At 37.7% G+C, this 12331-nt stretch overlaps 2 protein-coding genes across 6 annotated transcripts in view; one reads left to right on the top strand and one right to left on the bottom strand.

Annotated features, from left to right (window-relative positions):
* Nucleotides 1-1443, top strand: part of LOC139761926 (lymphokine-activated killer T-cell-originated protein kinase) — a 39886-nt gene extending 38443 nt beyond the window's left edge. For both annotated transcript variants that reach the window (XR_011715644.1, XR_011715645.1), the window contains exon 8: nucleotides 991-1443. The gene's annotated coding sequence lies outside the window, so the exon portion shown is untranslated. The remainder of the gene's footprint in view (nucleotides 1-990) is intronic.
* A 4007-nt stretch (nucleotides 1444-5450) lies between these two features.
* The window catches only part of Sec23 (transport protein Sec23), a 74144-nt gene continuing 67263 nt past the window's right edge, over nucleotides 5451-12331 (bottom strand). For all 4 annotated transcript variants that reach the window (XM_071686579.1, XM_071686578.1, XM_071686577.1 and 1 more), the window contains one exon: nucleotides 5451-5900. In XM_071686579.1, coding sequence (XP_071542680.1) covers nucleotides 5811-5900 — 90 coding nt within the window. In that variant the 3' untranslated portion in view covers nucleotides 5451-5810. The remainder of the gene's footprint in view (nucleotides 5901-12331) is intronic.

A 12331-nucleotide genomic window follows, 5' to 3' on the forward strand; every position in this document is an offset into this window, starting at 1 on the left:
TATATATATATATATATATATATATATATATATTTTATTATTATTATACATAATCACTGTTTCCTAGGTCAGCAAGATAGCACCAGGAAACAGACAAAGACTAGCCCATCCACTCATATACACGTATATACACATGTACATATTCATACTTGCTTGCCTTCATCCATTCCTGTCGCCACCCTGCTCCACAGGAAATGGCATCGCTGCACCCCCGCTTTAGTGAGGTAGTGCAAGGAAAAATGACAAAAAAGACTACATTCATTCACACAGAGTCTCTATGTCATGTGTAGTGTACTGAAACCACAGCTCCCTATCTACTTCCAGGCCCCACAGACCTTTACATGGTTTACCTCAGATGTTTCAAATGCCCTGGTTTAGTCCAATGACAGCGTGCCAATTATTAGTTGTTATTCTTATCAAAGTTATAATATGTATAGACCTGTATAATCATAATATATTAGGCCAGTGGTACAAGAATGGCAGAAATAAACCACCTGAGCTACAGTCTGTATGTGGCTTCTCTTTCTCCCATCAAATCACGCAAGATATTATAGCAGACTCTTGCAAGAACTTCCAAAAGCTGATCACTGTGTGTGGGATGTGTGTAAAAGGAGAAAATGAGAGTAAATGTTAACAATAGTGGGTTGAGGAGATGCAGTAGGGGGTTGAGAAAGGATAGCTTAAGAGCAAGTTTGAATGGAGAGGACCTGGAATACTTTAGGTTCTTTGGAGTGGAATTGCTATTGGAAGCTGGTTAGTCTATTTTGGATGGCTAAGGCTCCCTTAAAGCCAAACTTGTTATTCAGCTTTCTTGTGTTTACCTCATGTATTGCTTATCTGCACAAGTACCTAATTTCTTTTTTAAATTAACCTTTTCTTATCTTTGCCCTTCTGCATATAAAAGTTCTCAAAATTTGTATGATAACACAAAGCATGTAACTTCAGTCACTGGAATACTGGTAGATATACTGCTTTGCATGCATTTTGCAGGCGACTGTGGACCGACTGCCACAATCAGGCTTCAACCCTGGGCAGCCCCTGAATGCATCACGGTCAGGAACACTGCAATAATGCACTGTGGTTGCTTTTATATAATAATTACAATTTGAAACAACTTGAAAGAGGGGGAGAAATATTATTCATTCATTGGTAGACCTGAAACTGGTGCATATCCTCTTCATTTCTGTTTGAACCATTCATGCAGTAGTTTCTAACTGTTGTATTACAGTTTTACTAGATTCTCTATCTTTAACAACAATGTTTGATTCAAAGTCAGAAACATAGTCAATAAGTATTGAGAGCAGGTCAAAACAAGCATGTAAAATTATATGGATACTGGTTATTACAATATGCTTAAGTTTTAGGAGACGCTGAAATTTCTAGAAATAAGAGCTTTGTAGATACTACAACTTTTACACTAAATTGTCATTTGTATAGTCGGTTTAATGAGAAATACTTTGAAGGCAAATTTTGTCAAGGTTAAAACACTATAAAACTGACAAGTGTAACAAGAATCTATTAAATGTAAGCTTTCAACTAAAAGCTTATGAGCTTATTTATGTTTCCACTGCACTATGTATGCATAACAGCTCTCATTATAGGCACTAAGGAGATATCTGGGTTTTAAAGTAACAAATATCTTTATCATTATAGCTGATCAAAGCTGAATGTGTGTACAAGGAGGATTAATTTTTGGAAAGGGCTTACTTCTGACATAGGTTACCCACTTATAATATCACCATTTATGATGTTGAAAGCTTTTGTTACAAAGTCTGTGTAGGTCCATTAACATGATAAAAAATAATTTATTTTTCATTTGCTGTTTCTCATGTTAGTGTGATAGCACCAGGAACAAAGAAAATGCTTCATTTGCTCGTACCTATTCATTATCTGTCATATGTAATGCACCAAAACCAAAGCACCCTATCCACAACCAGCCCCCACAGACCTTTACATGGTTCCTCTCCACAGCTTCATGTGCCCTTATTTAGTCCACTGACAGCTTCTTTATACCACACTGCTCCAATTCACTCTATCCCCTGCACACCTTTCACTCATGCATATTCAGGTCATGATTTGTCGACATATTTTTCACTGTATCCTTCTAAATCCAATTTGGGCTTCCCTTCTTTCCCACCCTTCTACTTCTGACATATGTATCCTTTGTATTTGTGTCAGTTAAAGCAGATAATGAAATTATTGTATCAAAAAGTTCCTCATACAGTAAACCCTCCATTTAACAGACTAATAGGGGGAAGGGAAACCATTAATGCCAAAAGTCCATTAAATCAAATGTAACCTACTTTTTTGCTACATGCTTTCTTTTAATTCCTCTATCACTTGATGCCACTTAGAATTGTAAGGACTGCAAAATCATTTTATTCATAAAGTCACAATTCTGAAATAACAGAAACACTGTATACAATCTCACTGCATGATAGCCTGAGGCAGACTGAGACTGAAACAAAGCACTGAAAACGAGTCTACCCCATGTTACCAAACACAAGTGTGATATGAAATGCATATAGTTTGAGATTTTTTTATTCCATTTTGATCTTTTAAATCATAAATAATCGTGTCGAGGTTGTTAAATCCGAAATCAATTATGTCGTGGTCCGTTAAATCAAGGGTTTACTGTGCTTTGAATTAGTTCTCTGATTCTGTTACTCCGTATTACTAAAGTGGTAATCAAACATTTGATCCACCCACATGTGAACCGGAGTTATGTTTGAGATACATAAACAAAGAACCCAAAATCTTGTGGTTACTACCCATCATGTAAGTACCGATAGAACTATTTTAAGTGCCACCTAGTGCATGAGGTTTTATCCCCATTTTTGGATTACTTTGAAACGCCTATTTCAAGGGAAAGGTAACTGTCACCTGGATAACTGTGTACTGTCACATATAACACAATCTGTATGGATGGTCAAGGACGTAAAAAACCCCATTGGAACAGTAGGAAGCCATCTTTGATGAACTGAATTTAGCCGAGTTTCATTTTACTTTATACATAACATAAGCCAATCTGGAACTTTTGCCTGAACCAAATATACTAACATTCATTCAAATTACCAAGGAATGACTTGTTTACAAGCAGTTAGACATATGTTAGTTCACACAGTTTTTACTATGTGACTTTTCCCATCAATTTTATTCTTATCTCTACGTGACGAATCAAATTCTTACAGGCACACCCTTTTTAAATGGATGAATTCTGTAAAAACAGGATTCAAAACCTTCACCATGCAGACTGACAAATTGGTAGGGATACCCAGTTTTCAAGGAGACACAACATAAGGGGATTCATAAAATTACTGCAATCTTTTCCACAATAGCTAACATTACCAATCTCCTGTTCCCAGGAGGTGGCATTCATTTTGGTAGGAGGGGATGGTTGATATCAATCCACTACTCACACATTACAGTGTACAAATCCAGGTAAACTATGCCAGTGAAAGTATCAGAAATCTACTTGCTATAATTAAACTTAATCCCATTGTAGTACCTTTTCAGTTTCACTGTCCATTTACCATATTCAATACCCCTTAATATAAAAGTATATGGAAAGTAATGAATTTATCCAATAACAGTACATTCTTACATATTATCCACAATTTACCAATATTCACATGAAGCCCTTGAGTTCTGTAGATTGATATTTACACAAGCTGGACAGCTCTCGATAAACATTCATGCATCTGTTTGAAGACTGCCCACCAAGCCTGGGAGACTTTCAAGAAGGCAGAGTGCAATAATTTCTCCTTATACTCAGTTATCCTCCAACCATACATATGACAGCACATTCTCATGAGCTACCTAAAAAAGGAAGGACAGTGGATGGCTTTTAGATACATTTAGAGTAACAGGATATCCCAAATTACTTGATAATGATCTGTCTTCTGATTGTGTAGAGAGAGATTTTACGGACAGTGGTTATCTGAACAGCACTTAAAGTGAGCTAAGATGAGGATGGAGGCGTTTAGCAAAAGTGGAAGCAGTGTTGTCAGCACCATACTGACCTTGACAAAACTGACTGGTGCAGCTAGTAATTTTACTTTGCTGTTACACGAAAACTTGGTTTCAGTAAATCTCTTTGATTATGACAAGACATAATGCATGAGACAAAACATAATGATAAACAATAATAAATAGAGTTGGTAAAAGAAACAATAAAACATGCGCAATGACAACTCAACGCTCAGGCCTTACCCCCACACTTTTTATATTCAGATTAATAGTAAATAAAATATACCTATGAAATAATTTGTCATTGTTATATGAATTTCAAATTGGCTATACTGATGTTTAGAACCATAATTAACAAATGCAGACATGATAAGAGCTTCTGCAATGATAAACATGAAGTTAACAGCAACAAAGATGATGCATTCATGGAGCAGATTACTAGAAAAAATGGAAGGTAGGCCAAGCAAAGCTACAGTAAGTGAGGACCATTAAACAACACACCTAGTGTATTTTACCATATTTTTGTACTTCACCTCTCTAACCATCCCACCTTTCTGTTTCTCCACATTTCAAAATGTTATGTAACAATGTTAAAGGGATATGCTATTCCTCATTCATACTTACACAATTTTGTGGTTAGACATTAGTTATTTAATAGCCCCCAGCAATGCAGTGGCCAGTGTTACCAAAGAAAGTGAAAGATGCATCACCTCAACACTTAACACAATCTCCTCCCCATAGCTTCTTTCACCACTACCTCTATTTTATCCATCTAAATCATCCATCTCACTCTATTTATCAATACAATATTGTATAGTTTGTTAATAAGTAGAAAAGATATGTTACTGTAATAAGTTGAGTTTACTAATGCATGCAACCCTCATAAACAATACTGTATATAATGTCATCAAGAACGCATCTCCATATATGCAGTAATATAATGACCCCATAGAGTGCTGTCTTGCTTAATGCTCCATTTTCTAGAAAGTATCCTGGGTGCTAATCTGTGTATTAGTGTGCCCTAATTACCATCAAGCCTCTTTTATCAACCCTCCTCTCACTAATATTGTCCTCAAAAATTTATTTCTAACACATCCACATCTCCCGTCCTTTTGCATTTTACAGCTCATGATTGGTATTCAAACAGAATCATCTGTATTCAAACAGGATCATCAAGACCACCACTTCAAATATAACTATTTTTGCCCTTTCATACAGTGACTTCTCTTTCCACACACTCCTCAGTGCATCCACGACCTTTGCCTTCTCCCCTACTCGATGGTGTATTTTTATCCCCATAATTCCATTAATTGACATGTCCAATTCTAGGCATCTAAAACCCTCCACTTTTTCCAGGTTCTCTCATATAAATTCATAATTGCACATTCAGGAGATACAGCCCCACAGAGCAGAACATTCTCATTATTCAAACAGGTAAATACATTTCTTAAATGTAAAAGAAGGTATTTATATACACGATACACAATTAACACAGATATAATAATGTCTAAACCTGCTGACTGGTTTGAGCATTATGTATTTACAACACAATGACTAAACTTCTAATGCTACACAGCTTACCTGTGGCCTGTTTACTTACAAAAATCAACAAAGAAAGAAAACAATTTCAACCTCCAAACTGAGCAGATCTTTTATTTTTAATATAAATTCCAAATTTATATGAATCTGAATTTAATATGAATTTATAGTTATAAGACAAAACCTAAAATTTCCAGCTTTCTATGAAACTACAAAATTTGAACCGTTGAAAATGAATCCCTAATGTTTTCCCTATTTACATAATACAACACTATAACTAGTTTTCATTAGGAAAGGTTCCTTTAAGCATTAGATGTAACTGCTAGTTTTTTGAGGTGTTCCATGAAGACTTGCAAGCTCACATCATCTGTGAGAACAGGTGCACCACCATCCTGTAAAATGATATTTGATAAAGACATGCCATATTGGAAAGACACATAAGTTACATATCAACAAATATTTTCATGTGGATCTACAGTTAATATATCATCTTCACTGTTCACTGTGGCTCTAATCAAATGATGGACGATCATTAATATTTCCATGCACATCTAGGCTTAAATTTCCCCACATGCTTAATTCTTTTTTTATCCTTTCAAATATCCTGTTCCACTGCATGTCAGCCTCAATCAAGTACTTAATATTTATTCTTCTTTTATTAAGCATATATTCATAGTACCTCTACTATACTCTAATGATAATATAGCTTCACAGTTCAATTCCCTACTTTCCTTAACACACATCCTCAGCCACAAACTATCTTGTTGGGAATCTCATCTGCCTAGGAAAAGGCTCATTAACACATACTAAAGGCAGACAACTGTATCAACCCGGTTAGTACAATCAAAGGCTCAGAGTGTCTGTATCATTCACCTGGATATAGATGGTTTCCGAGAAGATTAATGCTAAAAGTTAACAAACAACAAAAGCAGCTGTTTCTGAAAAGATTTCTGAAATTTCATTTAAAACCAATGATGGTCTTTTATTGATCATGTATGATTTGCAATAAACAAAAAAAACACAAAATTGACAAAAGATAACCTCCTGATCACTGTCTCTAAGTTTCAGGTCATTTGGCCCGTTTAATCAAAAAATCAGCCAATGAGAGCCAGTATAGCAGCCATAACAAATATATGACTGGCATGAAATTAGGAAACATGAGGTGACCATTTCTGCTTGTCAAAGCTCAACCTACTTATTGGATTCTAACAAAATTCTTAAATTTCATCCAGCCAGAGACCATATGGCTCAAGGCAGCCATGTCAGATACTGAAAAATGCAAATTTGAGTAAAATTCTATCTTTCCAATTAACTTTCAGATGTACTGACCCACTCTGGAATTAATATTCTTAAAAATTTAGCCAATGAAGACTGATGACAGATTACAGTGGCCATACTAGAGGTCAGATCAGCAAAATAAAAGGAAACTTAATAGAGGACCACCTATCTATGATTTCCACATTTGCAACAGTGTTAAATCTGCGTGCTGGTTTCTGACATGATTTACGATATCTAATAAAGAGACCATTTTCTCTTATGATGGCCATATTAGATGCTCAGTCGTCATGATACAAGAAAACTTGATAAAGGATCATCCTGAATGATGCCAAATGATAGCATTTCTCAAAAGTTTCGGTTCAAGAGGCCCAACGAACTTGGGGATCAAAATATGTCTGAAGCTAAGTGATGACGACAGCTCATCAAGTGAGCAAACAAAAATGACTAGTTTTACTAAAAATTGGTCTAGATTAAGCAAATTTGAGAAATAATGAGTGGTTTGATGAAGTAATGTGAATCTGGGACAACACCATAAACAGCAACAGAATCAATTTCTTAAAGGATCTAATATTACATAAGAGAACATGGAACAGCTTAACAGCTGACAAAGAACAAAACATTACAGGAATACAGAAATGAATACATTAGACATCTAAAAATTCTTGCATAACCAAAACTGTGAAAACGTGCACCTCTATTAGAAAACTGATTTCAGCTTACTCCTACTTGAATGAAAAGACAAGATAATGGCACACTGACAGGCCAATAAATAATCATCAAGAGGATATATTTTGCTGATAAGTTTTCTCACAATGAGCAAATAAAATTTTCGTGCATTTTTCAATCATCTGTTCTTGATGCTCTACTTTGCTAATACAGGAAATGGTGAATATGTATGAAAATAAATCTTTGGATTAGATATTAGTTATACAAATTGCTGGGTTTTTAATTTTGATCTATCTTTTCTATCAGTAATCAACTGAATTTCACAGTATAAATGTCATCCTTCCTGCACAACAATTCAAAGGTTAAAATGATCCTTGCATATTAATATTACAAATAAAAGGTAAAAGTTACTCCAAAACTTGAGTAATGAGTAGAAATATCAGATACAACTCAAGAAAACAAAAAAGTAGCAAGATATTTTAGGAACATCATTCAAAATGCAATGTTTTACAGTTCCAGTGTCAGGTTTAACATCTGCAACACAGCTTCATGTGGGGCTCACATGTTAGTATCAGATGACACAGTTGATCAACTGATTTCAATCTACCAAACAGCTTGCATGCTTCTGAATACTTCTCTAAAAATTCTGTTATCATTTGGGCAAATGTTTATCTAAAGGATTCTAGTTAACATTTTTAAGCACTTTGAGAGAGCAACTTACTTATTTTCTAAATAATAACTGGCAATTCATATGCAAAAAAAAAAAAAGTCCCAATCATGGCTAATGTGGATGAAAGAAATGAAAAAATTACTGAGGCCTCCTCAGGTGCTTGCAGGCCTGACTTGAAGGCATAAAGGTATGGGAGGAAGGTGAGAAGAAACAAAAAGAATTAAGAGTTCTGCTACTTCAGGGAAGTATTAGATATTAGAGATGTCAATCATCTGGCCATCTATAAACAGAAACTAAAAGGAGCTGCAGTCAGGCAATTGTCCTGGATTTCAGCCATACTGGCATGAACACCAGCTGCATAGCGCACAAGGGCAGTAGCTGAAATAAAACCTGAAGAACATGAAGAGGGCAGCAACATCATGGCAGACACAAAATGATGGTTGAAAAGAGAACAGCTGAAGAATCAATGAAAAAGAGGGCTTTTGATTCCACTCTGGCAAAGAGAGAGGTGGACAAGCTATTTCAAATATGCTAGCAGTACTCCATACTAGGGCAAATAAGATGCCTACATATTTGGATTTGGAATCAGCTCTCAAAGGACAGACTGATGATATGGTTATGCCTTATGTGATTTTGTTATTAAATAGATATTTAATGATCTATAATTTAAGAGATGGAAATGATTTATATATACATATATTATACTTTGTCGCTGTCTCCCGCGTTAGCGAGGTAGCGCATCGAAACAGACGAAAGAATGGCCCAACCCACCCACACACACACACACATGTATACACATACATGTCCACACACGCACATACACATACCTATACATTTCAACGTATATATATATATATATATATATATATATATATATATATATATATATATATATATATATTCCCACGTATTCCTCGCGTGTCGTAGAAAGCGACTAGAGGGGACGGGAGCGGGGGGCCGGAAATCCTCCCCTCCTTGTATTAACTTTCTAAAATGGGAAACAGAAGAAGGAGTCACGCGGGGAGTGATCATCCTCCTCGAAGGCTCAGAGTGGGGTGCCTAAATGTGTGTGGATGTAACCAAGATGTGAAAAAAGGAGAGATAGGTAGTATGTTTGAGGAAAGGAACCTGGATGTTTTGGCTCTGAGTGAAACGAAGCTCAAGGGTAAAGGGGAAGAGTGGTTTGGAAATGTCTGGGGAGTGAAGTCAGGGGTTAGTGAGAGGACAAGAGCAAGGGAAGGAGTAGCAATACTCCTTAAACAGGAGTTGTGGGAGTATGTGATAGAATGTAAGAAAGTAAATTCTCGATTAATATGGGTAAAATTGAAAGTTGATGGAGAGAGGTGGGTGATTATTGGTGCATATGCACCTGGGCATGAGAAGAAAGATCATGAGAGGCAAGTGTTTTGGGAGCAGCTGAATGAGTGTGTTAGCGGTTTTGATGCACGAGACCGGGTTATAGTGATGGGTGATTTGAATGCAAAGGTGAGTAATGTGGCAGTTGAGGGAATAATTGGTATGCATGGGGTGTTCAGTGTTGTAAATGGAAATGGTGAAGAGCTTGTAGATTTATGTGCTGAAAAAGGACTGATGATTGGGAATACCTGGTTTAAAAAGCGAGATATACATAAGTATACTTATGTAAGTAGGAGAGATGGCCAGAGAGCGTTATTGGATTACGTGTTAATTGACAGGCGTGCGAAAGAGAGACTTTTGGATGTTAATGTGCTGAGAGGTGCAACTGGAGGGTTGTCTGATCATTATCTTGTGGAGGCTAAGGTGAAGATTAGTATGGGTTTTCAGAAAAGAGGAGTGAATGTTGGGGTGAAGAAGGTGGTGAGAATAAGTGAGCTTGGGAAGGAGACCTGTGTGGGGAAGTACCAGGAGAGACTGTGTACAGAATGGAAAAAGGTGAGAACAATGGAAGTAAGGGGAGTGGGGGAGGAATGGGATGTATTTAGGGAATCAGTGATGGATTGCGCAAAAGATGCTTGTGGCATGAGAAGAGTGGGAGGTGGGCTGTTTAGAAAGGGTAGTGAGTGGTGGGATGAAGAAGTAAGAGTATTAGTGAAAGAGAAGAGAGAGGCATTTGGACGATTTTTGCAGGGAAAAAATGCAATTGAGTGGGAGAAGTATAAAAGAAAGAGACAGGAGGTCAAGAGAAAGGTGCAAGAGGTGAAAAAAAGGGCAAATGAGAGTTGGGGTGAGAGACTATCAGTAAATTTTAGGGAGAATAAAAAGATGTTCTGGAAGGAGGTAAATAGGGTGCGTAAGACAAGGGAGCAAATGGGAACTTCAGTGAAGGGCGTAAATGGGGAGGTGATAACAAGTAGTGGTGATGTGAGAAGGAGATGGAATGAGTATTTTGAAGGTTTGTTGAATGTGTCTGATGACAGAGTGGCAGATATAGGGTGTTTTGGTCGAGGTGGTGTGCAAAGTGAGAGGGTTAGGGAAAATGATTTGGTAAACAGAGAAGAGGTAGTAAAAGCTTTGCGGAAGATGAAAGCCGGCAAGGCAGCAGGTTTGGATGGTATTGCAGTGGAATTTATTAAAAAAGGGGGTGACTGTATTGTTGACTGGTTGGTAAGGTTATTTAATGTATGTATGACTCATGGTGAGGTGCCTGAGGATTGGCGGAATGCGTGCATAGTGCCATTGTACAAAGGCAAAGGGGATAAGAGTGAGTGCTCAAATTACAGAGGTATAAGTTTGTTGAGTATTCCTGGTAAATTATATGGGAGGGTATTGATTGAGAGGGTGAAGGCATGTACAGAGCATCAGATTGGGGAAGAGCAGTGCGGTTTCAGAAGTGGTAGAGGATGTGTGGATCAGGTGTTTGCTTTGAAGAATGTATGTGAGAAATACTTAGAAAAGCAAATGGATTTGTATGTAGCATTTATGGATCTGGAGAAGGCATATGATAGAGTTGATAGAGATGCTCTGTGGAAGGTATTAAGAATATATGGTGTGGGAGGCAAGTTGTTAGAAGCAGTGAAAAGTTTTTATCGAGGATGTAAGGCATGTGTACGTGTAGGAAGAGAGGAAAGTGATTGGTTCTCAGTGAATGTAGGTTTGCGGCAGGGGTGTGTGATGTCTCCATGGTTGTTTAATTTGTTTATGGATGGGGTTGTTAGGGAGGTGAATGCAAGAGTCCTGGAAAGAGGGGCAAGTATGAAGTCTGTTGGGGATGAGAGAGCCTGGGAAGTGAGTCAGTTGTTGTTCGCTGATGATACAGCGCTGGTGGCTGATTCATGTGAGAAACTGCAGAAGCTGGTGACTGAGTTTGGTAAAGTGTGTGGAAGAAGAAAGTTAAGAGTAAATGTGAATAAGAGCAAGGTTATTAGGTACAGTAGGGTTGAGGGTCAAGTCAATTGGGAGGTAAGTTTGAATGGAGAAAAACTGGAGGAAGTGAAGTGTTTTAGATATCTGGGAGTGGATCTGTCAGCGGATGGAACCATGGAAGCGGAAGTGGATCATAGGGTGGGGGAGGGGGCGAAAATTTTGGGAGCCTTGAAAAATGTGTGGAAGTCGAGAACATTATCTCGGAAAGCAAAAATGGGTATGTTTGAAGGAATAGTGGTTCCAACAATGTTGTATGGTTGCGAGGCGTGGGCTATGGATAGAGTTGTGCGCAGGAGGATGGATGTGCTGGAAATGAGATGTTTGAGGACAATGTGTGGTGTGAGGTGGTTTGATCGAGTAAGTAACGTAAGGGTAAGAGAGATGTGTGGAAATAAAAAGAGCGTGGTTGAGAGAGCAGAAGAGGGTGTTTTGAAATGGTTTGGGCACATGGAGAGAATGAGTGAGGAAAGATTGACCAAGAGGATATATGTGTCGGAGGTGGAGGGAACGAGGAGAAGAGGGAGACCAAATTGGAGGTGGAAAGATGGAGTGAAAAAGATTTTGTGTGATCGGGGCCTGAACATGCAGGAGGGTGTAAGGAGGGCAAGGAATAGAGTGAATTGGAGCGATGTGGTATACAGGGGTTGACGTGCTGTCAGTGGAGTGAATCAAGGCATGTGAGGCGTCTGGGGTGGACCATGGAAAGCTGTGTAGGTATGTATACACGTGTGTGGACATGTGTATGTACATGTGTATGGGGGGGGGGGTTGGGCCATTTCTTTCGTCTGTTTCCTTGCGCTACCTCGCAGACGCGGGAGACAGCGACAAAGTATAAAAAAAAAAAAAAAAAAAAAAAAAAATATATAT

The sequence above is a fragment of the Panulirus ornatus genome, chromosome 42 (assembly GCF_036320965.1).
Source record: "Panulirus ornatus isolate Po-2019 chromosome 42, ASM3632096v1, whole genome shotgun sequence".
Lineage (NCBI taxonomy): Eukaryota > Metazoa > Arthropoda > Malacostraca > Decapoda > Palinuridae > Panulirus > Panulirus ornatus.